This window comes from Myxine glutinosa, chromosome 1, assembly GCF_964187855.1.
Source record: "Myxine glutinosa chromosome 1, kmMyxGlut1.1, whole genome shotgun sequence".
In the NCBI taxonomy this organism is placed as follows: Eukaryota; Metazoa; Chordata; class Myxini; order Myxiniformes; family Myxinidae; genus Myxine; species Myxine glutinosa.
The window spans coordinates 112,246,834-112,274,679 of record NC_136261.1 but is presented as its reverse complement, the minus strand read 5'-3'; the positions used below and the strand labels follow the sequence as shown (position 1 = coordinate 112,274,679).

Below are 27,846 nucleotides of genomic sequence, written 5' to 3'. Positions count from 1 at the left end.
AGCATGGTGGTGGAAATATTATGGTTTGGGGCAGCTTTGCTGCATCAGGGCCTGGGCAGCTCACCATCATAGAATCCACTATGAATTCTTCATTGTACCAAAGGGTGCTTGAGGATAATGTGAGGCCATCTGTCGGAACGTTGAAGCTGAACCGAACGTGGACCTTGCAACATGACAATGACCCTAAACATACCAGTAAATCCACCAAGGAATGGCTGAAAAGAAAGAAATGGAGGGTTTTGGAATGGCCAAGTCAAAGCCCGGATCTAAATCCCATCGAGATGTTGTGGGGGGATTTGAAACGAGCTGAGCATGCAAGAAACCCCCCAGACATCGCACAGCTGAAAGAATTCTGCATGGAGGAGTGGGCAAAAATTTCTCCCAGTCGATGTCAGAGACTGGTAGAGAGTTATAAGAAACACCTACTTGAGGTTATTTCTGCCAAAGGGGGCAATACCACCTATTAGAGCCAAGGGTGTACTTACTTTTTCCACATGCGAAATTTGCATTTATGTTTATTTAAATTATACAATGGACTACAAAATGTAAATGTTTCATGATATTTGTTATATTATATCACCTTTATCTATCAATATTGTTGAAATGAAGATCAAATAGCTGTATGTTGAAATATGTTGAAAAAGTCAAAACTTTACATGGGGTGTACTTACTTTTTCACGTGACTGTATGTGCTGCTGTCAATTTCCTAAATCCAACAACAATCCACTTAATCCAATCTCAATTCAACAACCCCTCCCTCATCTCATAACCCTTTCCTTCAACTGCACAGTCGGTCGTTCATCCTTCAGTCCGTCTGTGTCCTTCTCCTTCACCATTCGACCCGTCATTCTTTTCTTATTCATATTTGACCAATTTGTTCATCTGTCCATCCATCCCACACCTTCCAAGTTAACACGAACCTCGACAGAACCTCCCAGAAACAAACAAATCCCTCACCATTAGAAACAATTAATCTTCTCTTCCAGATGAATCACCTTCCTACATTATTCCTTCCCTGCATTTTCATATTCGTCACAAGGGACAATGCTTCTCAAACACGCACAGTACAGATGAATATTTGCGTGCTCGAAGGAGTGGCAACACCGCCGAGCCATTTGAGTGTTTTGGCACACGAAGGGCAGGGCAGGAAACCAAGGCCTTCAAGATTATTTGAATCTCCCATGATGAAGCTGGGTCTCTGGGCCTATCACTTCACTATTGCAGATAGGTTGCTGGTCTCTCTGTCTTCTACCACCTCCTTTCTGGCCTTCCACTCCGGCCTTGCACCCTCTGCTCTTTCCATGCTTTCCTCATCCTCCTCCACCGCCCCAGGTTTATGCAAGGCACACACGGTCCACCATAAACCCCCTTCTGATTAAATTCTCAACATCCAGAATCCCTTCTCACCACTCATCTGCTCATCTTTTTCCCCTAGCTGTGGAACCAACTTCCACACTCTCTTCAATCTGAGTCTTCTATCCAAATCTTCAAGACAGCTGTTCACCACCACCTCAGATCATCTAGCTACAGAAAAAAAACAAAAAAAAACGATCAAGTCAATATCACCCAACAAACTAAAATTTGGCAAAATGAATGTATGTATACATGCAAGCAAATGATACTAGTGGAGAATGCTTACACATTGTAAGCAACAACAAACCATGCTTCATACTGTTGCGGATCCCGGGTTCGTCGACGTACTAAGGGGGGGTTTATGCCCCGTTTCCCCACAAACTCCGGTTCCACTGAGGCCGCCGACCGCGAGCGACTAAACTTGTGATTGACGGATTGCTAAGTAATTCCGATCGCCAATCTCCCAGCCACGCGCCGAAGAGTTTGCTGGTCAAATATTCCCAAATACCTTCAAGACAAGTGACCGAAGAAACCGGGGATCGAACACTCACTTTCACACACCTTATTCAATTGCGTGCCGAGCGGATTTGCACGGTGTGGAAAGCGGCGTTACCTTACGCGATTTACGGACCTGATTCAAACAGCCAAATTCGGTCTCGGATGATGCCAGGCCAATGGAGAAAAGACGTATCCGAACAGGTTCGAATGTAACAACGAAATGTACAGCCTTTTATTTGGAAGGCACAGAGCAACAAAGATGCAGCTTATCAACTCTTACCTAATAATAAAACCCACTGGTGCCTTCACACTCTCACACCCACTCAGGGAATAACACTTTGGTTATTGTCGTACCGATAAAGAAGGCCGCATTCCAGTGGCTTGGGAACTGAGTACCGTCGTCCCTCTATACAAGGGGAAAGGTGACCCTCTGGAGTGTGGCTCGTATCGAGCGATAAAGTTATTGGAGCATGGAATGAAGGTATTGGAAAAGGGTGTTGGAGAGGAGGATAAGGAAGAAAGTGAAGATTGATGAAATACAGTTTGGATTTATGCCAGGAAGAGGAACGACAGACGCGCTTTTTATTGTGAGGCAGTTGCATGAGAAGTATATGGAGAAGAGGAAGAAGTTGTTTCTTGGGTTTGTTGATCTGGAGAAAGCATTCGATAGGGTTCCAGTGACATGGGCATTGAGGAAGTTAGGAGTGGAGGAATGGTTGATCAGAGTGGTGATGGCAATGTACAAAAGAGCGCGCACAGCTGTAAGGACGAAGGACGGGAACAGTGGTGAGTTTGAGGTGAAGGTGGGAGTGCATCAGGGGTCGGTACTAAGTCCACTACTATTTGTAGCTGTGATGGAGGTGCTGGCTCAGAACATAAAGGAGGGTTTACCGTGGGAGTTGTTGTATGCAGATGATATGGTGTTGATTGCAGAAAGTATGGATGGACTGAAGGAGAAGATGAACAAGTGGAAGGAATGTATGGAGACAAAAGGTCTGAAGGTGAATATCGGAAAAACCAAGGTGATGGCAATTGGTAAAGCATGTGGTGAGGTGGAAAGAACTGGGAAGTGGCCATGTGCTATGTGCAGGAAGGGTGGCGGAGTGAATTCCATTCAATGTACAATGTGCGCTGAGTGGGTTCATCAAAAATGTAGTGGCTTGACAGGGTCATTAACCAGTGTGGCAGATACATTCAAATGTAAGGTGTGCACAGAGGGAGCTGCAGATGGAGGAAATGTTGAGTTGGATCTTGGAGACGGCATGAAGTTGGAAGGTGTGAAAACATTTTGTTACCTAGGAGACATGCTGAATGGAGAAGGTGGATCAGACTCGGCAACGGTTGCTCGAGTGAGATGTGCATGGAAGAAGTTTCGGGAACTGAGTGGCGTGCTGACGAGGAGGGGAGTGTCGTTGAAGCTGAAGGGAAAGGTGTATGCTGCATGTGTGAGAAGTGTTATGATTTATGGGAGCGAGACATGGGTAATGAACGTAGAGCAGCAACGAAGGGTGGAAAAGGGTGGAAATGCGAATGGTTCGGTGGATGTGTGGAGTATCGTTGAGAGAGAGGAAGACAAATGATGAATTGCGAAAGATGATGGGAATAGAGCCTGTGATGGATGCTGTGAAGAGAAACAGGTTGAGATGGTTTGGTCATGTGTTGAGGAAGGATGAAAGTGACTGGTTGAGAAGAGTGATGGAAATGAATGTAGAAGGAAGTAGAGGACGGTGAAGACCGAGAAAGACTTGTATTGGCTAAAGATGGTCGAAGAAGAAATGCGGGCAAGGGGGTTAACAAGGAGAGATACAGAAAATAGGGCAAAATGGAGAAGATTGTCATGGGGACCGCAAGGCTAACCCCCGCTCTTGCAGGGAAAATGGCCTTAAAATGCCTGTAGGCCATCAGCCAGACCCCCAAAATAGGGTCCATTGGTACCAAAATGAGGGAGTAAGCCTAATATTGATTTTTGGATAGGTCTTTACCCCTAGAATATGAAAATATGTGATAGCAAATTCAACCATGTAGCTAAATGGGTGTTATCACCTCATTTTCAAAATGGCCGCCAAAATGCATGTTTTTCTATTAGCCCAATGAGCCAATTAGCTCAATTAGCGCCAATTAGCGCTTTTAGCAGCCCAATGAGAAACCGCTCCAGCTCATATGGAATAGGTGTTACATCCTCAGCATCTGATGGATGGTATGGCCAGGGTGTGGGTTTCATGTCGTCTTTGATTTTTGTACGAATTGTCGCTGATGTTTGATCTATGATCTTGTTGGAGTCTTTCACTTTGTTTTTCCATATTTTGAGTTCCCTTTGCAGACATTGATTTTGCAAGACAGCATCTTCCAATGATACATTGTCTGGTACCATCACCAACTTTCCCTTGTCATCTGGAAATATCTTCACCGAACTCCCCAGCTCATATTCAAGCGTTCTATGAACATGTTTCTTTGTGGACTGCGTTAGACAATCAATCCCATCAGACAGCATGTATTCTTCTAATTTAGCAGTGAGTGACATGACTGGTATGATGGTCTTGTTTGGGATTACGTCTGTTCTGATATAGGTGAGAAGTTTTGCATATGCTTCTTTCTCGATCCTCTGATACTGTGCAAAATCATCTGTGTCATCGGGTCCATCTGCACCTTCAACCTCAGGCTGTATACATTCTCTGTTGTAATTCCTGTAGCATGAGAAATGGTAACACACTTCTGCTGCCACAATATCTCTACTGGTAAGCGCTATCATATCCTTGTCATTTTTCTTTATTGCACATTCTCTCAATCTTTCATCTGCTCTGAGTTGAACAACTTGTGAAAGTTTTTCACATGTATGAGACCCCTTCACATACTTGTCTCTGCGACAGAAGATGCACTCCGTATCATACACTCTTTTCTCTACTGATGATCTCCTACATGGCCTTTTGGGAGCACTGCTACCTCCTGCTTCAGATTCAGTGTCTTCATTGGCTTTCCTCTTTAGCATGTTTAAATCTCGTTTCATGGTGAACAGGCTCCTACATTTTCGGTGGTAGAATATTTCTGGCACTTCATTGCCCTCAAGCCCCTCGGCAATATTGATGATATGTTCATGGTTCCTAACCTTAGCCACTTCCAGTAATGTCAACCAAGATGTGTAGTTTTGTGGGCTCACCAGATGATCATCGTCATCCGATCTTGTCATGTGTATAACGCATTCTTTGCTTTCTGTGGCGCTGTTCATTTTGGAAAATTAGTAGACCTCATCACTTGGTGTGTACTATTATTTCTATTCTAATCGTATAGCATCTACTTTCTATCTACTCCATTGCTCGTTGCTCCGACCACCGTTCCTACAGAAAAAAAAGCAAACAAAACAACAACAACGTTAAATTTTGTATGTAAAGTGGCGGCCATTTTGAAAATGGGTGATAACACACATTTAGCTACATCGTTGAATTTGCTATCACATATTTTCTTATTCTAGAGGTAAAAACCTTGTCAAAAATCATTATTAGCCTTACTCCCTCAATTTGGTACCGGTTGACCCCCCTAGCTGATAGCCTACTGTTGTTGTTGTTGTTGATGTAAGTGCTGGGATTGCCTCCCAATTGGCCACGTGGTCTGGTGTGCGCAGTTCAATCCTCACACGAGGTCAGGTCCGAAGGACGAACCACCGCCTCAAAGTCGGCACGGACGAACTTCAGCGCAGGTTGAACAAGCAAGAGGCGTCGTCGAAGGACAAAGGCAAGAGGGTCCGGGCAAGAGCACAAAGGCTAGAGCAGTGTCGTCTGGTGGAGCCAAAAGCAAGAGAGTCCAGAGCAGGAGGTCGTGGTGCAACAAAATCCCAAAGCAAGAGGGGTGTCGTGGGCGCAGCCAAAAAGCAAGAGAATGAAAATGCGCTGGACGGGGGATTATCACACCCGCCCACGCCCTTCAAAATGTTCCACAGCCTCCCAATGGCTGAGATTTGTCGCATGCTGGCCTTCAATCCTTCCTTCTCCCAGGAAGGTTTCAGTTTTCCCTCCCCCCTTCATTCGGGGAGGTTTCACAGCCCATTGGTTGCCTGCTGGTGGTGTTCCCGATCCGTCCTTGGTCACGTGGGCCTGTTCCTTTGGTCCCGCCTCCTTGCACATTTAAATGGCTTCCTTTAACCACACAAAGGTTTGAAATCCTGGCTAACCCTCAACGCATATTTGGTCTTGATTATTACACAAAGGGAAGGGGCTAATCTTTACATTAAATAAGAAATAACTAACTACTGCAGGCTACATGTTGTCATGCAATTAACTATAGGGGGTTTGCCTTTATGGCAAAACCGCAACAATATGTAGGTAGATAATAAATACAAGCTTTATGATTAGAGGCAAGTATCACCGACCTCCTGCTAGATAACAAATGAGGTTTTTTTTTGTTGTTTTTTTTAAACGGCCACGTATACAGGTTTTTTACATACATTTTAGATTTTTATTAAATTGAGATTTTTATTTCACAGTTATAGAAATTACAATTTTCCAATGCTAGATATCGGTGGGTTTTTTTTTTTACGGACGTGTTTCCGGTTTTTTACGTACATTTTCATCTACGAATGCTTTCTGACGGTTCTGTGATTTTTCCCAGTGTACTGGCTTCGATGTCCATCGGCAAACCAAATTTCAGCTTTCTACACCTGTAAGGTACCAAACATTAATATCAGTCAGTTGGCCAGTCAGTGAGTCAGTCAGTGGTTGGAATGAGCTCTATATATTAGAAGATTATATATATGGAGACATATTATAAATATATATATTAGAAGATTATATATATATTAGAAGCTTTATATACACAAAGAATTAAGTTAAGCACCCCTACACAACGAATTAAGGTAAGCACCCCCTAATATATATTCTTTGTGTATATGTATACATTGGCATATATTCTAAGGTATGTGAGATCAAATAATGATTGGTATGACATTAGCAATTATCCATTGATGAAATGCAGATGAGTGCACTCATCTGTGACGCCCATCGCTCGTGCAGCACGTGTTATCATCCACGTGGTCGTGATTTTCTGTAAATGCACTATCATCACGGGTTATTGCAAGTCACGCCTGAGCTCGTGTGGGGGTTACATGGTCATTTTCTCGTAATGGTGGCTCGTAGATGGTTGTCGGACGGAGAACGATGGCGGATAATAGGCATGATCGAGTCCGGAATGTCCAGAAAAGCTGTAGCTCGAACGTTTGGTTACCACTATTCGGTGATCAGTCGGTTGGTGCAGAAACACCAGGAAACGGATGCGGTGAAGGACCGCCCAAGGTCTGGAAGACCTCGCGTGACAACAGTCCGCCAAGATAGAGCGCTTTTGAGACTGGTGCGACGATATCCCTTCGCCTCGAGCCATTTCCTGAAGGACAACTGGCTGCCCAACAGAAGGCTATGTCACCGTACCGTGAGGAACCGCCTGAAATCGGCCGGTTTAAGGTCAGGACGAGTGATCAAGCGTCCAAGGCTACTCGAACGACATCAGAGGGAGCGTTTGGCATGGTGCCTAGCGCGACGTGGATGGAACATCCGGTCTTGGAGGCGAGTTCATTGGTCGGATGAAAGCCGGTTCTTGCTGTACGTGACAGATGGGCGTGTTCGGGTGTGGCGCCACAAAAACACCGCGTATGCACCTAAAAACATTCAACCAACGGTACCCTTTGGTGGTGGCTCGATTATGGTCTGGGGATGCTTCTCCCATGACTGTAAGTTGGACCTGATAACTGTGCGAGGTAAGCTCAACGGAGAGCGATATGCCGAGTCAATCCTGAATACCACCGTAATCCCGCACTTCGATGACCACACCCTCGCCAGCAGACCCATCTTCATGGATGACAACGCCAGGCCTCACCGTGCGAGACGCGTCCGAGCCTTGCTGGAGCAAGGTGCTGTGACAACCATCCCCTGGCCTGCGTACAGTCCTGACCTGAACCCCCTCGAGCACGTTTGGGACATGTTGGGACGACAAATTGCGAAGATGGTCCCTCCAATAGCCAATCTGGATGAATTGGAACGTGCATTACATCGGGAATGGAACAACCTGCCACAGCAACGCATACGACGGCTTACAGGGTCTATAATGACGTAGGGTTGAGTCAGTGATCCGATCACGTGGGTCCTACACACGTTATTGACGCAAAGATCGCTAGAGGTCTTCTCAGAACAATGACTGTACGTTAGAAAACATAAACGTCATCCACACTGTCCGTGATGGACCTATAGCTCCATACTTAAATTGAGGTGAAAATATGCCTAAAATTCCCAAAAAATTTCACCTTAAATTATTCAGAATAAAATATTGAAAACGGCATGATTGTTATGTTTTTATGTGACCATAATATCACTTCTCCAGAAAATATAGCAATATCATGGGTATATTACACTGTTTTGACGACAACAAACTTGTAATGTGCGAGGTTGTAAAAAAACGGGGGGGGGGGTGCTTAACTTAATTCTTTGTGTATATATTAGAACTTTATATATTAGAAGATACCTTGAGGTAATAAGTAGGGACATGTCAGCTTTAGGACTGTCTGCTTGATTGTGTACCATACAGAGGATGGTGCTTGTAAAAAATAGCGAGGGATTAAGTGAAGGAAATGTGTGTAAAACCTCCTGTAACCATCTACTGGGGGAGCCGGGAGATGGCAAAGAGAGAGGGCAGAGCTAAGAACGCCACCAGAAGAGAGGCAGAGCTATGACAGCCTCCAAGGGTGGAGTTATGCACGACACCAGGGAGAGGGGGGGGGGGGGGGTATGGAGCACAACGCCTCGAGGGGTGGAGAGTTGTCAAGAGAGACAAGGAAGGAGCTAAAAAAAGGCGCAAGAGAATTGCATGAGTCCGGCCCTGGGGCTGTTCTCATCTTCCCACCTTGCCTGGTCATCGTACTGCTTGTCTCCTAATCACCTCTTCGTCATCCTGATCGTCTCCTCGTCACCTCCTCACCACCTGTTCATGGCTGCTCAGTGCCCCATCTTCCTTCCTTGCTACCACCACAGTCGAATCCCCGGTTTTGTCCCTTTCCCCGTCTGTGATTGTGTCTGGTGTGAAGTGCCTTAGATTCCTTTAGATGTATTTTACCTCATTGTATATAGTTATTGTTGAATTCATCTTCTCCAGTTATTTTGTTTTGTTCGGAAATAAACCCATTTGGTTTTAAAAGAGATAAGGAGCCTCGTGTTTCTCCTCAGTTCTGCACGAGCATATTACCACCATCAATTGAACAGAGGCCGAGGGAGTTAAAGCCTGTTCAGTTCATCCGTTCAGAAGCAGACGGTGGTCGTCCTGTCTGCCTGTCTTGGCCCTGGAGCTGTTCCCGTCTTCCCACCTTGACTGGTCATCGTACTGCTCGTCTCCTCATCACCTCTTCGTCATCCTGATTGTCTCCTCATCACCTCCTCACTGCCTGTTCATGGCTGCTAAGTGCCCCATATTCCTTCCTTGCTACCACCACAGTCGAATCCCTGGTTTTGCCCCTTTCCCCGTCTGTGATTGTGTCCGGTTTGAGGTGCCTTAGATTCCTTTAGATTTATTTTACCACATTGTATATAGTTATTGTTGAATTCATCTTCTCAAGTTATTTTTGTTTTATTCAGGAATAAACCCGTTTTATTTTTAAAAGCGATAAAGAGTGTTTCCCCTCAGTTCCGCGTGTGAATAATACTGCCATAAATTGAATAGAGTCTGAGGGAGTTAAAGCCTATTCTGTCCATCCATTCAGAGGCAGTGTTAATCCTCCTGAACACGACAATAATAACATGATCATTTCTGCTGCTCCGGTAGGGAGTGGGTGTACCAGTAAATAAAACACATGCAAGACCTTTTGGATTTTAAATTATTTATGCTAATATAAAAAATGACTTCTAGTGTTTATGTTGAAAAGGAAAAGCCATTTTGGCTGGATGCGGATGGCTGCTTCTCATCATTTTCACCTTTCCAAAGGAGCAGCCTTTTACAAAGGCAAACGTTTCATCAAAGAATTAGGGTGAAGATTTCTAAGTGGTATTTCTAATGTAGAAAACCTTATACAAAGCACAAACGTATGACAGTTTACTCAATTTAAACAGAAGAATCAAGAGAAAATTAATTGGAGATGGGATTTGCTATAGAAGGCTGTGCGAGAGGCTGAATAATCTCTCTCCAGAATGTTATACAATGTGCATCCGGTCATTGTTCAGTGGGTGCTTGGCAGGCAAAGTGCCTGCACATCTGACAATCTAAAAAAAGAAAGAGAGGAAGGATATAGCATACAGAGAACGATCAGCCACTGCTTTTAAGAATATTTGCAAAGAGCCTGCCCTTACAGACAGTAGGAAGAGGAAGCAGGACTTGGAGTACGTGTTTATTATAGCGCCTCTGTAAAACATACAAACAACATCTTCCCTCTCAGGGATAGTGTGGATTAATTGGTTAGGAGTTAAAAGGGGCAAGTAAAAGACAAGGTAAGATAGTGGATAGGTAAAAGAAACAGACTGATAGACAACAGTGTGAACCAGTATTTTTTGTAACACCTTTTATCAACATGCCAGTGCCATCGTGTGCAATCCAGGCTGGGGAAACATCCAAAATAAATTAAAGATGTGAGAGTCTCAATCACAATGTACAATGAAGTAAAACAGCTGGAAAACAAAGGATCTTTAGAAAACATCGCCATCATGCTCCTTCCATATACCTTTATATTTCTTCATAAATAAATCGACGCAGGTTGTTATGATTCATCTAGTCGAATTAAATCAGTAGAATTTATAACTGAAAAAGCTGGACTTACTAGTCGTTAGAGACGACGTTTCAGCGAGAATCCACTAGTCTTGGTCACGGCAAATGTTGAAGTGAAGAAGAAGCTTGAAAAACACCATGTGACCCCAACCGTTGGTAGGGTTAATTGTTCTGTTGACACCAAGTCGTGTCCTTAACATGATCATTCCGTATGTGTCTGGGCTGTCTGAGAAAGTGAGAAGATCCTTCTCCAGGTCTGGCATCGTTTTATCATATAAACCACACGGAATTCTGAAAGCCAGTTAGTTCATGTTAAGGATAAGATCCAAAATGATAGGAAACGTAATGTGGTGTATGGCGTCAGATGTGGAGACCCATCATGCACTGAGGCCTACATAGGAGAAACTCGGCAAACTCTGAAGGGCCGTATGAACCAACATCGTCGTCCATCTTATGAAGTGGCGTTGAACTCTGCTGTATATATGCACTTGAACCTGCAGGGTCACACCTTTGATAACAGTCAAGTTGTTATCTTAGACAGAAAAAATGGTTTGCTCATGGTGTAAAGGAATCCATTTGGGAAAGAGTTGAATCACCATCTCTCAACAAAAGGGGCAGGTTTACGATTTAAACTGTGACGGACGTGGGACAAGGCTATAACATCTCTCCCACACCGTCTGCAATCGTCACGAGACGCCCGGTTGGTCAACAGACCAATTCACCCGACCAATGGTTGCGGTCAAGTGGCAATTTTCAAGCTTCTTCATTTCAACATCTGCTGTGACCAAGGCGAGTGGATTCTCATCGAAACGACGGCTCTACCGACGAGCAAGTCCAGCTTTTTCAATTATAAATTTAACTGATTCTATATATAGTTCGCAAAGTGTCTCTGTGTTTGTTCAGCGGTGCTCCAAGTCCTGCTTCCTCTTGCTCCCATCCATAAGAATGGGACATCATTTACGAGCGCTGGGAAAACCCTTGACGGTGGTGAATAATTCATGACCTAATTCTGAGGTGAGAAGCTCACCTCAGAGTCCATGCTTCATTTGTTGAAAAAATAAAAAAGACCAATGCTTGATTTCACCGAATAGATTCATGATTTCATGATCAATATAAAAAGAAGGGCTGTCAATTATTTATCAACATACCAAATACAGTCAAACCTGCCTTAGCGACCACCTTTACAGAACAACCACCTGTTCAAAGCGGCCACTTAAATTCCCCCCCCCCCCCCCCCCCGCAGAGGAAACGTGTGTTAAATAACATGTACAGACCAATCACCTGTCAAACGCAATCAGCAACCACCCAAATGCTTCCCTTCGTAAGCTCAAACCTGTACACAACGATCATTGATTCCATTGTAAATTGGAGATTCCAACTCTGTGTTTGCTTCAAAATCTTGTGTCCCAAACCCGTCTCTCTCTGTACCCACCTTGCCCAGTTGTACACAGCTGCTCCTGGACTCTGTGTCCTTCTCTCCCGACAAGGGGGGAGAAGTTTCTGTCAATCCTCGAATCTGATTCTGCAACTGGACCAGACGGCATCAGCCCATGTGTAGTAAAATCCTGCTCTGCTGCTCTATCAAACCCTCTCTCTGCTCTATTCACCCTCTCTTTTGCTAAAGGCCATCTGCCATCTGCTTGGAAATCAGCAAACATTACCGCTTTTACACAAAAAGGTGCAAAAACAGATCCTTCCAACTACAAAACAATCAACCTGCTCTCAGGAAATCAGCAAGGTCATGGAATCCATCATCACTTCTGATATTAAATCCTTCCTCTTCTCCAATGGCTTGATCTCTGATCATCAATTTGGGTTCAGACGAGGCCACTCCACTCTGGACATGCTGCTTCTGCTGTCTCAACCAATGGATAGAGGTCCTAAATGCCAAACAGGAAATCAGAGGCATCTCCCTTGACATATCTCATGCCTTTGATATGGTCGGGCACCCCGCTCTGCTCACCAAACACTCTCTCTTATGGAAATCTCCACTCATGGCTCGTGGACTTACCCTCCTGTCGTAGTCAACGTGTGGCTGTAAATGCAATCCTCTCATTTCAATCCTCTCATTTCCCTCTTCCTGTCTAGGCTGGAGTTCCTCAAGGCAGTGTTCTGGGCCCAGGGTTCTGGGCCTCTAATCTTCATCAATGATGTTTCTCTGACTGAAAAATCCTCTCTATCTCTTTGCTGATGACTCCACTCTCTGCCAATCCATCTCTCATCCCTCAGATCAGCAGTCTGCAGCCTCTTCACTCTCTGCAGACCTAGATAACATTACAAGCTGGTCAAACACCTGGAGAATGTCTTTCAATCCTGACAAATCTCGCTCTCACCTTGTCTCTCCAAAATGACCATCTGGAAAACCCTCCCATCTACTTTCTCAACATTCCTCTTGAATAATTTCCGTCACTCAAGCTTTTGGGTATCACTATCTGCCATGATCTTTCCTGGGAAAGCCATATTTCCGAGCTGGCCTCCAAAGCCATTCGCTGACTTAGCATCCTCCATTGTGTGAAGTCCTTTCTTGGCACTACTGAGCTACTCACCACATACAAAGCTTTTATCCGCAGCTTGATGGAGTACTGCTGTCCTCCCTGGGCTGGTGCTCCTGCCTCACACCTAGCTCAGCTTCACGCAGTAGAAACCAAGGCTTTTCGGATCATTGGTATCTCCCGCGATTAATCCGAATCTGAGGGCTTTTTACTCTCTTACCGCAGGCAGGTTGATGGTCTTTCTATCTATATTATATTCTCCGTGGGTGATTCTGTGCATCTGTCTGTGAGTCTGTGAGTCTGTCCGGGGGTGTGGCTATACCCAGTCTGGGAGGGGCTTCAAAAACAAATATCCACCATTTTGTTGACTCGCATAGCTTTGAGGCCTCTTTTGTCAGGCCTGTGGTGCCTTGCTCTCTCTCTCAGTTTTATTTCAACTCTAATTCGATATCTCATTTCATTTTTCACAGTCGCTAACATGGTTTTAGACTCGGTTGAAAAAAAACGGGAAGAAAATTCGATGAAAGTTACCGTTTATAGAACGAAATGCATTTTCAAAGGCCTGTAAAATAAAGTTCATTGAGTCTCCCTCATGGATTTATCATCACAGTCGCTGGGTGGTTCAAGTCTCAGTTTCAGCTAAAGTTGCAAAAATCGGCAAATGTATTCCAACAGCCGATTTGAATGTGTTGACTGTTACGTGGGCACGGGGAAGGAGAGAGGAGAATGAAAGAGGGGAATGAGAGAGGGAGAAGTAGAGGAGAAGGAGAGGAGAAGGAGAGGAGAAGGAGAGGAGCTGGAGAGGAGAAGGAGAGGAGGAGAAGGAGAGGAGATGGAGAGGAGAAGGAGAGAAGAAAACGTTTCCAGGACTTCATTATTTATATTATTACTTCGTAAAAGTACAGCGACTGAATACTGAATTTCGGGATCGAACCGATGTCTAATTATATTTTTCCATGTTCCTGGGGGTGTATACACAGTGTTTGTTTAAAACGAGTCAACTCTTTTCCAACCAGCACGGTGTGTACCCCGGTTTAGAATAGGTACACCGTATCCCTGCGCATCGTAAGAGGCGACCAAGGGTTGGCGTCAGGAAGGGCATCCGGCCATAAAAACATTGCCTCAAACAGGGAACCATGATTGTCATGGGGCCCGCAAGGCTAACCCCCGCTCTAGCGGGGAAAATAGCCTTAAAACGATCATTCATATTCATATTCTTTTCCAACCATGGAATGAAACAATACAGTACTTCAAAAATGTACATAATAATGTAAACTAACTATGGAATATAATATTTATTAATAACTTTTGGTTTAAATCTATTTTTACTTTGTAACCAGGTAATGCTTGTTTCGTTCGGAGCGATTATACACCGCCCAAAGAAAAGGCATTTCATAGAAACAGGAAATAAAATCGTGAAATGTTTATTTTAATTTTTTTTTTGTTTTCGCACGACTTTCCGTGTGTGTGTGTGTGTGTGTGTGACGTACTCCCCCGTGTGTGTGTGTGTGTGTATGTGTGTATGTGTGTATTGTTACGTGCTCCTCCCCGACCCCATGGTCACGGTGTACCTCCGAGCCCTGAGAGGAGTCACGGCAGAAAAATGTGTTATTCTGTGTGTCAAAGATCAATGGAGAAGCCACCCCAATTGTTACTCCCAAACAAATATTGTATTAAGATCACACAAGAATAACAGTACAACAGCAATAGTATTCAAAAGTACAATCAATATGTCCTATGATGGTACCATCAGTTTTGTAATATATAACTCACTGTGCTCCAAGTGAGTGAAACAAGCACATTCCCCAATGTCTCTTATTCCCGGCTTCAAGACAAAGTTGCTTCGCTCCAGCAATCGCCAGAACGATGTCCAATCGAGACCAGAATCCCGTGCGGATGGCAAGTACAGTCACACAGCCGTAGCTGTACAAAGGCACCCTCAAGGCGACTGGGAAATCCAAAGGCACCCTACAGGCGACTGAGAGATCACACCCTCGGGTATGGACGAATTAACCTTCAAAAAGCCATGTCACACACACGCACCAGATCGACGTCTGAATGCGGTGAAAATGGTCAAAAAGAGACGAAACCGCGAGCTAAGCACAAATCCTGCGCGAGTCAGAATGGCCGACGACACGCTCTTGAGACGTAACGGCCCAGCGATAATTCTCCTCGGAATCCACCGCCAAAAACCTGTCATGCAGGTTGATCGGTCACAGCGTTGACAACTCTGTCGCAGGAATCCCTTTCCTGGAAACCCGAAAGTTTGCTTGTGACTCTTGCTCGCCAACGTTCGCTCCAGACCGCAAGTAGCTCGGCTCCTTCTTGTCCGACTCACTCGCTCCGCCCTTTTTTCTCTCTTCTTCCTCTTCGTCACCCGGTTCCTGATCCGGTTTCCTGTTTCTTTTAACCTTAACTTTTTTACCTTTTGAAAACAGTTCATGAACAATAAACCTTTTGAAACCAATAATAGTACATGGAATCAGAAATATTGACAGTGGATGCAAACCACCACAACGGAAGTGACGAATCCGTAACACTTCCCCCCCTCAAGAAAAACAAGTTTGAACATAGTGAAAACTTTCTTTGTAGGCAAAACTCTCCCAACAAACAAAAGTAAACTCACACCCAAATCATCAATTCCCGTGAGCAACGATAATCAATATTTCCCAAAAATAAAGCAACAAAACTTCAAACAACCTGCAGAGATTTCCAAAGTTAGTTCATTCTGGACAAAGCATCAGCAACGACATTGTCCCTGGCCTTTACATGCTCAATTTCCAAGTTGAACTCCTGCAAAGCCAAACTCCATCTCATCAACCTCTGATATTAATTTTTCCTTTTTTTGAATGAAGGTTAAGGGGTTGTGATCAAAAATCCAAAGTCAAGCAAATCGATAGCACTTTTTTAGGGAGGCCGAGCTGAGAGCCAGGTTTCATGGTGGTTGGGTGGTGAGGCCTGGAAGTATTCACTACATGGACGCCTTTAGGAACGTGGAGTTCACGGTTAATCCATGGAGGAATCTTGGCTTGGCTGCTCCGCAGCATTCAGTGCTTCAAACTCTTCCTAACTTTCATAATAATCACGGTTGGAGCGCTCGTCGCTGTAGTCACGTGAATAGCGGTCTCCTTCTCGGCCACTACCCTGATAATCATCCCTTCGGGAGCTGCCGTAACTCTGGGAGCCTCCATAGTAATCTCGACTGCGGCCACTACTACACCCACCCCGGGTGTAGTAGTGGCCGCAGAAACTACCCCCACGTTTTCCTCCTCTGTAGCCCCCTCGACGCCCATGGCCTGCCTTCTCTACTGTTATGGTCCGACCATCCAAATCCTTGCTATTCAAATCCTTTTCTGCATCTTTGGCGTCCTTTGTGTTTTCAAACGTGACAAAGCCAAACCCTCTCGACTTTTGCGTCTCCCTGTCTTTTATCAGCAACACTTCCAAGAGAGGTCCATATTTGCCGAAGACAGAGTCCAGAACATCTTCCCTTGTGTTGAAGTTCAGTCCACCCACAAAGAGCTTGCCAACATTGCCTCCATTCATGACTCGTGTGTGCTGACACTTAGTTTCAGGGTACTTGACAAGACGTGCCTATGCAAAGCGTGACGTCAGTACCTTCTCCTTCTCTTCAGAGCGCTTCCTACCCATAGCACGAGTCACGGTACAGGATGGAAAGATACCCGGAATCTCCTGCTCTAACTGTGCAGTGTTATTTTCCATACTAGGCTTTCCAACAAACATTGGATTACCAGAAACTCGACCACCGGCCAAATCATTCCCGATAAGAAAAGAGACTCCCTCTACAGGAAGAGTGGCTTGTAAACCAACGGTGACCGGTCCTGACACCAAATCAGACTTTAAATGGATGACATGAAGTGGAGCTTTAACATAGCCACCAACCCCCTGTAAAAGAACACTAACACCAGTTGCCGTCTTCTCTGACAATGGCAAAATGCCTTCAAGCATCAAAGATTGATGTGCTCCTGTGTCCCTCAATACCCTAACAGGTCTCTGGTTAGTCAAGTCTCCATCCAGTGACACAAACCCCTCTGAAATAAAAGGTTTGTAACCCTCTTGAACAAGGTCATTCTGTGCTGCCGTAACTTTGGCATGGGAACCTTCACAAGGCACTGTCCTCCAAGGACAATTTCTCGCATTTGCAAATGCATTCGGAGTTGTACTAGTCTGACTCCGCTCCTGATTTTTCCTTTCCAGGGCATAACATTGGGACATCAAGTGTCCAGGTTTCTTGCAAAAAGCGCAAGTCGGCCCGGAGGATACACTCGTGGTCTGCCCCGAGCCCCCCCGGAAGATAAGTCTGTCTTGGAACTGTTGTCTTCTGATCCCAAAAAGTCGCGGTATCAGATTTGTCCTCATAGTCATCTCTAGGCTGCCCCCATGAATATCCGTTCTCCGCACCGGAGGTACCATAACTCCCCTGGTGAACTCTGGGTGGGAAGTTAGGTTTGTGGAACCCCATCCTGTGTGTCAAGGCATAGTCATCTGCCACGGTTGCTGCCTCATACAACTCTGGTACTTTCTTTTCCTCCAGATGTACTTTAATGTTGTCGTGGACACGCTGTTTGAATTCCTCCACCAAGATCAATTGTCGCAACAGTTCGAAGTCTTTCCCAATCCCTTTCGAATCACACCACCGATCAAACATGGTTTCCTTCATTCTGGCAAACTCCACATGGGTCTCACTCTCCCTCTTCCTGGCATTCCGGAATTTTTGCCGGTAAGCTTCACGGACCAATTCATAGGCTTTGAGAATGGCTTTCTTCACTTCCTCATAATCTGTACATTTGTCAATCGGTAAAGCCAAAAATATATCTTGCACTTTACACTAACATAGTCCAGTACCCCACAGGCCATTTTAGCATTTGAGCCACCTTCTCAAAATGTAAAAATAAAACTTGGCTCCCTCCTTTTAATTGAAGGGTGGAACCAGCCTCACATGCCTACTAACATCCCAGGTGTTCTGACTAGTTGTCGAACTAGCCGGCATGGATACGACTTCTCTCCGTTCTCCCATTAATTCCAGCTCCTTGAGTTTAGCTTCGCCTTCTGATACTCCATGTCATGTTCCTTTAACTCCCTTTCAGCTCTCCTTTCCTCTGCTCTTTCCTTTTCTCTTCTTTCTTTGAGTTCCCTTTCAGTTCTCCTTTCCTCTGCTCTTCTCTCCTTGGCTTTCCATTCCAACTCTTTTAACCTTTCCTGGCTCTGCATGGCATCTCCATTTTCCAGAGCTCCACATTTTCTTTTTCCTCGGGTAACCAATCCAAGGCTACCTCTGTCCATGTTCCCTGTCCCACCAGAGATTCTACCACCAATGTCTGCATCTCTGCTTTCTTCATATGAGCTCGGACCTCCAAGTTAAAATGTTTGGCCAATCTCAAGAGTTCCGATCTTTTTAACGCGAGGAACTGTGCCTCATTAGGGGACGCCGCAAACTTTTCTGTGTCAAACACCATGGTGACTATTAGTTAGCACCTGTTAACCTTCACACAAAAATTTCCAAATTTTTTGAAAAATTTGGTAATGTTAGAAAAATTCCAAATTTGGGAATTCTGGGAATGTTAGGGAATTCTATCCCGGACGAATGTTATCAGGGAATTTAATCCCAGACGAGCCTCCAATTTCTGTTACATGCTCCTCCCCGACCCCCTGGTCACGGTGTACCTCCGAGCCCTGAGAGGAGTCACGGCAGAAAAATGTGTTATTCTGTGTGTCAAAGATCAATGGAGAAGCCACCCCAATTGTTACTCACAAACAAATATTGTATTAAGATCACACAAGAATAACAGTACAACAACAATAGTATTCAAAAGTACAATCAATATGTCCTATGATGGTACCATCAGTTTTGTAATATATAACTCACTGTGCTCCAAGTGAGTGAAACAAGAACATTCCCCAATGTCTCTTATTCCGGCTTCAAGATGAAGTTGATTCGCTCCAGCGATCGCCAGAACGATGTGCAATCGAGACCAGAATCCCGTGCAGATGGCAAGTACAGTCACACAGCCGAAGTTGTACAAAGGCGCCCTCAAGGCGACTGGGAAATCCAAAGGCGCCCTACAGGCGACTGAGAGATCACACCCTCGGGTATGGACGAATTAACCTTCAAAAAGCCATGTCACACACACGCCCCAGATCGACGTCTGAATGCGGTGAAAATGGTCGAAAAGAGACGAAACCACGAGGGAAGCACAAATCCTGCGCGAGTCAAAATGGCCGACAACCCGCTCTTGAGACGTAATGGCCCGGCGATAATTCTCCTCAGAATCCACCGCCAAAAACCTGACACGCAGGTTGATCGGTCACAGCGATGACAACTCTGTCGCAGGAATCCCTTTCCCGGAAACCCGAAAGTTTGCTTGTGACTCTTGCTCGCCAACGTTCGCTCCAGACCGCAAGTAGCTCGGCTCCTTCTTGTCCGACTCACTCGCTCCGCCCTTTTTTCTCTCTTCTTCCTCTTCGTCACCCGGTTCCCGATCCGGTTTCCTGTTTCTTTTAACCTTAACTTTTTTACCTTTTGAAAACAGTTCATGAACAATAAACCTTTTGAAAACAATAATAGTACATGGAATCAGAAATATTTACAGTGGATGCAAACCACCACAACGAAAGTGACAAATCCATAACAGTATGTATATATATGTGTGTGTGTGTGTATGTGTATATGTGTATATGTGTGTGTGTATGTATGTGTATATGTGTGTGCATGTGTGTGGGTGTACATGTGTGTGTGGATGTGTGTGGATGTACACATGTGTATATGTGTATATAAGTGTGTGGATGTGTGTGGATGTATTTGTATGTGTGCGTGTGTGTCTGTGAATAAGTGAGAGACAGAATTGTGAGGAACAGAAATGAAAAAACCAGATGTGTGTGTGTGACCCATTCCCCCCCCCCCCCTTGTGTGTGTGACCCACCCCCCCCATGTGTGTGACCCACTCTCCCCCAATGTGTGTGTGACCCCACTCCCCCGTATGTCTGTGACCCACTCCCCGATGTGTGTGTGTGTGTGTGACCCACTCCCCCATGTGTTTGTACGTGACCCACACCCGTGTGTGTGTGTGTCTGTGACCCACTACCCCGTGTGTGTGTGTGACCCACTACCCCGTGTGTGTGTGTGACCCACTCCCCCGTGTGTGTGTGACCCACTCCCCTGTGTGTGTGTGTGACCCACTCCCCCGTGTGTGTGTGTGACCCACTCCCCCGTGTGTGTGTGTGACCCACTCCCCCGTGTGTGTGTGTGACCCACTCCCCCGTGTGTGTGTGTGACCCACTCCCCCCCGTGTGTGTGTGACCCACTCCCCCGTGTGTGTGTGTGTGACCCACTCCCCCGTGTGTGTGTGTGTGACCCACTCCCCCACGTGTGTGTGTGACCCACTCCCCCACGTGTGTGTGTGACCCACTCCCGTGTGTGTGTGTGTGTGTGTGTGTGACCCACTCCCCTGTGTGTGTGTGTGACCCACTCCCATGTGTGTGTGTGTGTGTGTGTGACCCACTCCCCCATGTGTGTGTGTGCGTGTGTGTGTGTGTGACCCACTCCTGTGTGTGTGCGTGGGTGTGTGACGCACTCCCGTGTGTGTGTGTGGGTGTGTGATGCACTCCCCCATATGTGTGTGACCCACTCCCCCATGTGTGTGTGTGTGTGTGTGTGTGTGACCCCCCCCCCATGTGTTTGTGTGTGACCCACTCCCCCGTGTGTGTGTATGTGACCCACTCACCCGTGTGTGTGTGTGTGACCCACTCCCCCGTGTATGTGTGTGTGACCCACTCCCCCGTGTGTGTGTGTGTGACCCACTCCCGTGTGTGTGTGTGTGTGTGTGTGTGACCCACTCCCCGTGTGTGTGTGTGTGTGTGTGTGTGTGTGACCCACTCCCCCGTGTGTGTGTGTGTGTGTGTGTGTGTGACCAACTCCCCCATGTGTGTGTGTGTGTGGCCCACTCCCCCATGTGTGTGTGTGTGACCCACTCCCACATGTGTGTGTGTGTGTGACCCACTCCCACGTGTGTGTGTGTGTGACCCACTCCCCTGTGTGTGATCCACTCCCTGGTGCAGTGTGCATGATGTTGGAGGGAGAGGATTTGAGCTCTTCATGTCGCTTTTTACACGAGATGTAATAACACATTTCAAACTGTATTTCCCATGTGCACGCACATGCATTCACATGTTATCAGAAGTAAATACATTGTGTAGATTACATCATTTGTGGATCTGATAAATTGCCAGTAACCAGTTTGTAAAACTGAATGTGCAACATCTAAATGAAGACGTCCATGCCCGTGGGTTTTGAAGATGGGAAATGAAGACGTCCATGCCCAAGGCCAATCTTTTAACATGACTGTGTGTACACCACGGTCAAAAGACTCAGAGAACCCAAAAGATCCCAAGGACACAAAAGAGCCAGAAGACCTCAGGATACAAAACACAGCAAGGAACCAAAATACCCAAAAGACCCCGAAGATCCAAAATACCCAGAAGAGCCAAAAGACCACGAGGACCCAAAATATCTCAAGGACCCAAAATATCCCGAGGACCCAAAAGACTACATCAACAAATGGATATAAACATGATTTTATATAGAGTGAACAATTGTTTTGGAATACGCAATAAATGGGTGAATATATGAAGAAATTTTACTTCAGCAAACATTAAAATTGGCCGAGTTATATTTTACTGTAAGTTAGTAGGTAGATGATTGAATAGCTGACGGGAGTGTTCTGTGATCTGATGATTACAAGTTGCGAGGTAACTGGTAAGGAAAGCTTTGAAATCTGATGTGTAGGTGTCGTGAAAAATAGTAATTTAAACGTGGATACTGCTTTTTATGAACTTTGATTCACCACCAAATAATATACGGTTGGGCCGCCAAAAATGCTAGCGGACCACAAAAAAAATTTAAGCATGACCTCAGACATATCTTCCAGTCTCCTTGAATGTTTCCAATAAAATAACTCCAACCCGTTATTTTGACGGGCTCTTATACTAGTTTTTATATAATTTGTACTTTTGTAACATGCTTTATCTCCACTCACTTTTTCCCTTTAATTTAAAGGTTTTGAAATGTGTATTTTTCCATGGATATCACAAGTAAAGCTGAATACAGGCCTACGACTTACTGAATGTGCTGTATTTCACCTCCAGGTTTTATTTGTTGATTTAGAAAGAAGGAACTGTTCATTACTGGATTTTACGATCAAAATGTAAAGTTTGAATAATCAAAATGAAATTTAATCAATACGGAAAACTGTATGTACAACTTCTCATTTAAATGACATATTAAAACAATCATCTTAGCTGAAAGCCATTAAGAACTAGAACGGCACTATTCGACGTCACCTAATATGCCTCCGCCCACTTTATTAAATCATTAAATATAGTATATACTGATACCACGTTTGGTCAAAATCCCATCACTGGTTCACAGGTTAGTGCAGTAACATAATGTTTACCAAACCTCTTAACCCCATAATCTAATAAGTTCATCTTTTCATCGTTATACATACTTGCACCAGGTTTGACTTAGTTCCCTTCAGCTGTTCTTAAGTTATCGCAGTAACAAAAACCTACAACGGACAGACGGACGGATGGACAGACAACCCAAAAACATAATACCTCTGGGAACTTCGTCGGCGGACACATAAAATAATAAACATAGGTGCAATACCCCTGACGCTCACCTGGTAGACTAAACAGTATACTACACTGACTAAAGGTATTTTAAACCAATTTCAATGGTTGCTCGAAGACAGGGCAGCATGTAGAATCATACTAACATAATCATAAGACTTTAAAGAAACAAACAAAAAAATACCTATTTTGGGGGGCAACCTCTACCCCCCCCCCCCTCCCCTCCCATCCTGTATACCTCCTCAGACCCCAATTTTTCTAATGCCCTGAACAAACATTGGTACATCACGGGTGATGAAGGTTGTGGTGAAGTTTCATTGAAATTGTGTATATAGTTTCAGAGAAAAGAGCAAATACCTATTTTGGGGGGCAACCCCCCAGTAGACCCCTCACGGCCAAATTTTAAAAAAATGCTGGAAACAAACTTTGGTAAAACACGGTGATTAAGGTTTTGGTCAAGTTTCATCAGAATTGCGTGTGTATATTTTGAGAAAAAAAAGCAAATACCTATTTTGAGGGACAACCATCCCATACACCCCCTCAGGGCCCGATTTCATTTAATGGCATGAACAAACTTTGGTACATCACGGGTGATGAAGGTTTCACATGTTTCATTGAAATTGTGTGTGTAGTTTCAGAGAAGAAAACAAATATATATTTTGGGGGGTCAAACCTGGACCCACTTTGACCTCCCACCCCCCCCCCCCCCCACCCCCATCATAGGCCCCCTTAAACTTCGATTTTCTTTGTGCCGTGAACAAACTTCGGTACATCATGGGGGTTGAAGGTTGTGGTCAAGTTTCATCGCAATATTGTGTGTAGTTTCAGAGAAAAAGCAAATTGCTATTTTGGGGGGGGGGGGGGGGGGGTCAAACCTGGATGCACTTTGACCCCCGGTAGACCCCTTAGAACCGATTTTTTTAAATGCATGAACAAACTTTAGTCACAACACAACAAATATAATTTGTGCCAAATTTAGTCGCAATCCCATCAGCGGTTTCGGAGAAGACGTTTCAAGTGTTTATGGACGGACGGACGGACGGACGACGAGCCGCCGCATAAGCTCCCCTGAACTTCGGTCCAGGTGAGCTAAAAACTGCATCTGTATCCGGAGGAAGCTGCACAGTTTGGCAGTATGTGTGCAATCCATGAAGGTTACAGGAATTCCAGCTGCTGACAACTTTAGAACCCTTTCGAACCCATTAGAATGATCCTTTAGAACCATTTAGAACCCTCTGGAATTACACTTTAGAACCCTTTAGAATTAAACACGGTGGTTTTATAAAGGTTCTTCTTCATTTTTAACGGACGGATGGAAGGAAGGTCAGCCAAATATTGAAGCTTTAAAAGCTCGGTAGAGCACATGCCTCCTACAGGCTGAACAGTTCACGTTTTGTATCCCAATGATGGCTGGATCTGGATCGGGACCTGAATCAAAATCTAATCTCTTTGATCTTGTCACCTGACCATCTCATTCACCGAGTTTTGTCTTAACTCGACAACAACTTTTTGAGACATCATGCCGACAGAGAGACTGGGGTGAAACATAAAGAATGATCGTTTTAAGGCCATTTTCCCCGCTAGAGCGGGGGTTAGCCTTGCGGGCCCCATGACAATCATGGTTCCCTATTTGAGGTAATGTTTTTATGGGATACGATGCGCAGGGATACGGTGTACCTATTCTAAATGGGGGTACACACCAGGATAATTCACCCCAGCAAGCTGGTGCTCAATTTGCCAACCTCGGAAGGATGACTAGTGTACATCTGTAGTTTGTGTGTGCATTGGTGATAGTATACATGTGTAGTTTGTGTTGTTGTATACTAGTTTGTATACATCCCGATCAATGAATACAAACTACAGTATCGCATGTCCACACACAAACTATATCACCTATCCACAACAAGGAGTCAACCCCCCTGGCATTAATTCAGCGATTGACCAGGATTCAAACTCAGGATCCGAGGATCCCAAGCCGGCACCCTAACCGCTAAGCCAACACCAGGAGGATCCCAAGACGGCACCCTAACCGCTAAGCCAACACCAGGAGGATCCCAGGCCGGCACCCCAACCGCTAAGCCAACACCCTAACCGCTAAGCCAACACCAGGAGGATCCCAAGCCGGCACCCGAACCGCTAAGCCAACACCAGGAGGATCCCAGGCCGGCACCCCAACCACTAAGCCAACACCCTAACCACTAAGCCAACACCAGGAGGATCCCAAGCCGGCACCCTAACCGCTAAGCCAACACCAGGAGGATCCCAAGCCGGCACCCCAACCGCTAAGCAACACCAGGAGGATCCCAAGCCGGCACCCTAAACGCTAAGCCAACACCCGCTAAGCCAACACCCTAACCGCTAAGCCAACACCCTAACCGCTAAGCCAACACCAGGAGGATCCCAAGCCGGCACCCTAACCGCTAAGCCAACACCAGGAGGATCCCAACACGGCACCCTAACCGCTAAGCCAACACTAGGAGGATCCCAAGACGGCACCCTAACTGCTAAGCCAACACTCGGAGGATCCCAAGACGGCACCCTAACCGCTAAGCCAACACCAGGAGGATCCCAAGGCGGCACCCTAACCGCTAAGCCAACACTAGGAGGATCCCAAGACGGCACCCTAACCGCTAAGCCAACACCCTAACCGCTAAGCCAACACCAGGAGGATCCCAAGCCGGCACCCTAACCGCTAAGCTAACACCAGGAGGATCCCAAGACGGCACCCTAACCGCTAAGCCAACACTAGGAGGATCCCAAGACGGCACCCTAACCGCTAAGCCAACACCAGGATCCCAAGACGGCACCCTAACCGCTAAGCCAACACTAGGAGGATCCCAAGACGGCACCCTAACCTCTAAGCCAACACGAGGAGGATCCCAAGACGGCACCCTAACCGCTAAGCCAACACTAGGAGGATCCCAAGACGGCACCCTAACCGCTAAGCCAACACCAGGAGGATCCCAAGACAGCACCCTAACCTCTAAGCCAACACCAGGAGGATCCCAAGACGGCACCCTAACCGCTAAGCCAACATTAGGAGGATCCCAAGACGGCACCCTAACCGCTAAGCCAACAGCAGGCTTGGGTGAAACATACAACTTGCAAAATTAAGGACATACCTGTATAAAGAAGTCAAATGTAATACAACGCAGGTGTGAAACAGCATCTTTGTGGAAACGTTTTTGTGCATTGTCAATTCACAAAATGCAAACGACTGCGTTTGGTTAAAAGGATTCCCAGCTATATTACTAAATCACAGAAAAGATGAGGTGTGTGTGTGTGTGTGTGTATTAATATATGTGTCAGACACTTCCGGTTGGTCAGTGGTCACTCAAGCAAGACATGCGGCAGGAACAGGTGTGGAACGTGGTTCCCGGTGCTGCTGGAGCTGGTTCGAACGTCCAAACCAACAAACGTGACAAAGTATTCAAGTTAACTCGGACCAACACACAATAGGAGGAAATGAGAAGGTTCTTCCGCTTCGTTACGTCCAAGCCCCGACGTGCCTAGTCCCGACGAGAATATAGCCGATAACCGTAGGCCTGAAGCCAAGGAATCGGGGCATACCTGCTGTCGACGGGTTTTCTCCTCCAGTTTCCGCCTCCGCATCAGTCTGTCCGCCTCCTTCCTGTCGCTCCTTGACCAACCTTGGGACATTTTCTCAACCGCTTGAGCTCGCATACATTATGGACAAACGGAACACGACCTGTGACGGACACACACTCGCACCATCGCAGTCTCATTCCCGAGGACTCGGAACTTCCGATGTGTTGGTCAAATCGCCATTTCACCCACTTAAACTTAAAGTCCCGCACGCGCGCAAACGTGTTGTGGAAATAGATGATAATATATGGAGACTTCCTTGTGTTTCATTGCAATGAGAACGTTGGACCATTGAGACGTCATTGGATCCTATCCGCGGTCGGTGCGCATGCGCAGAAGGGCGAGCCCGATCCGATCGGTCCTTGGCTGAACTTTGCGCGCACAAACACACACGGTCACACACTTTGGCTGAACTTTGCAAGGAATAACAAGATATTTTAACGCAGGACGACCGGAGGAGGTGATTAAGGCCCACAACATCTGAGAGTTTCTGCCAATATCCCCGTACCCGTGTCCCGTGCATCCCCATTGCTTATAAGTACGTACCTGTGCGTATAAAAGTACATTTTAAACCAACGACAACAAGAGGCTGACGCAGAAGGTCATTCGGTCCATCATGCCTGCGTTACACAAATACGACATTAAATAAATTAGTCAGGCTAACGACTTAATTTCACTGATAAAAGAAGGGGGGAGGGGGATCAGTACTGTATTTGTGTATGTACACACATTATATGTATATATATATATATATATTAATATTATATAGATATACAGTTCATGTTTAAAAAAAAAAAAAACAATTATTAAGACGACAAAGAAATATAAGTGGAGGGGGCATGAACATGAGGAATGCACACACAAACTACACGTGTGTACTATCACCCATACACACACAAACTACACATGCATACTATCACCCACCCACACACAAACTACACATGAATACTATCACCCACCCACACACAAACTACACATGAATACTATCACCCACCCACACACAAACTACACATGAATACTATCACCCACCCACACACAAACTACACATGAATACTATCACCCACCCACACACAAACTACACATGAATACTATCACCCACCCACACACAAACTACACATGAATACTATCACCCACCCACACACAAACTACACATGTATACCATCACCCACACACAAACTACACATGTATACTATCACCCACACACAAACTACACATGTATACCATCACCCACCCACACACAAACTACACATGCATACTATCACCCACCCACACCAAACTACACATGTATACTATCACCCACCCACACACAAACTACACATGAATACCATCACCCAACCACACACAAACTACACATGAATACTATCACCCACCCACACACAAACTACACATGAATACTATCACCCACCCACACACAAACTACACATGTATACCATCACCCACACACAAACTACACATGTATACTATCACCCACACACAAACTACACATGTATACCATCACCCACCCACACACAAACTACACATGCATACT

At 45.5% G+C, this 27,846-nt stretch overlaps 1 protein-coding gene across 6 annotated transcripts in view; it reads right to left on the bottom strand.

Annotated features, from left to right (window-relative positions):
• Positions 1–26,737, bottom strand: part of SIRT7 (sirtuin 7) — a 97,295-nt gene extending 70,558 nt beyond the window's left edge. For 4 of the 6 annotated variants that reach the window (XM_078776271.1, XM_078776251.1, XM_068117186.2 and 1 more), the window contains exon 1: positions 26,283–26,737. In XM_078776271.1, the coding sequence (XP_078632397.1) occupies positions 26,283–26,396 (114 nt within the window). In that variant the 5' untranslated portion in view covers positions 26,397–26,737. Of the gene's footprint in view, positions 1–6,404; positions 6,500–26,282 lie in introns of all 6 variants that reach the window. The other 2 variants (XM_078776256.1, XM_078776244.1) reach the window with 2 other exon arrangements.
• Between the last annotated feature and the right edge of the window lie 1,109 nt (positions 26,738–27,846).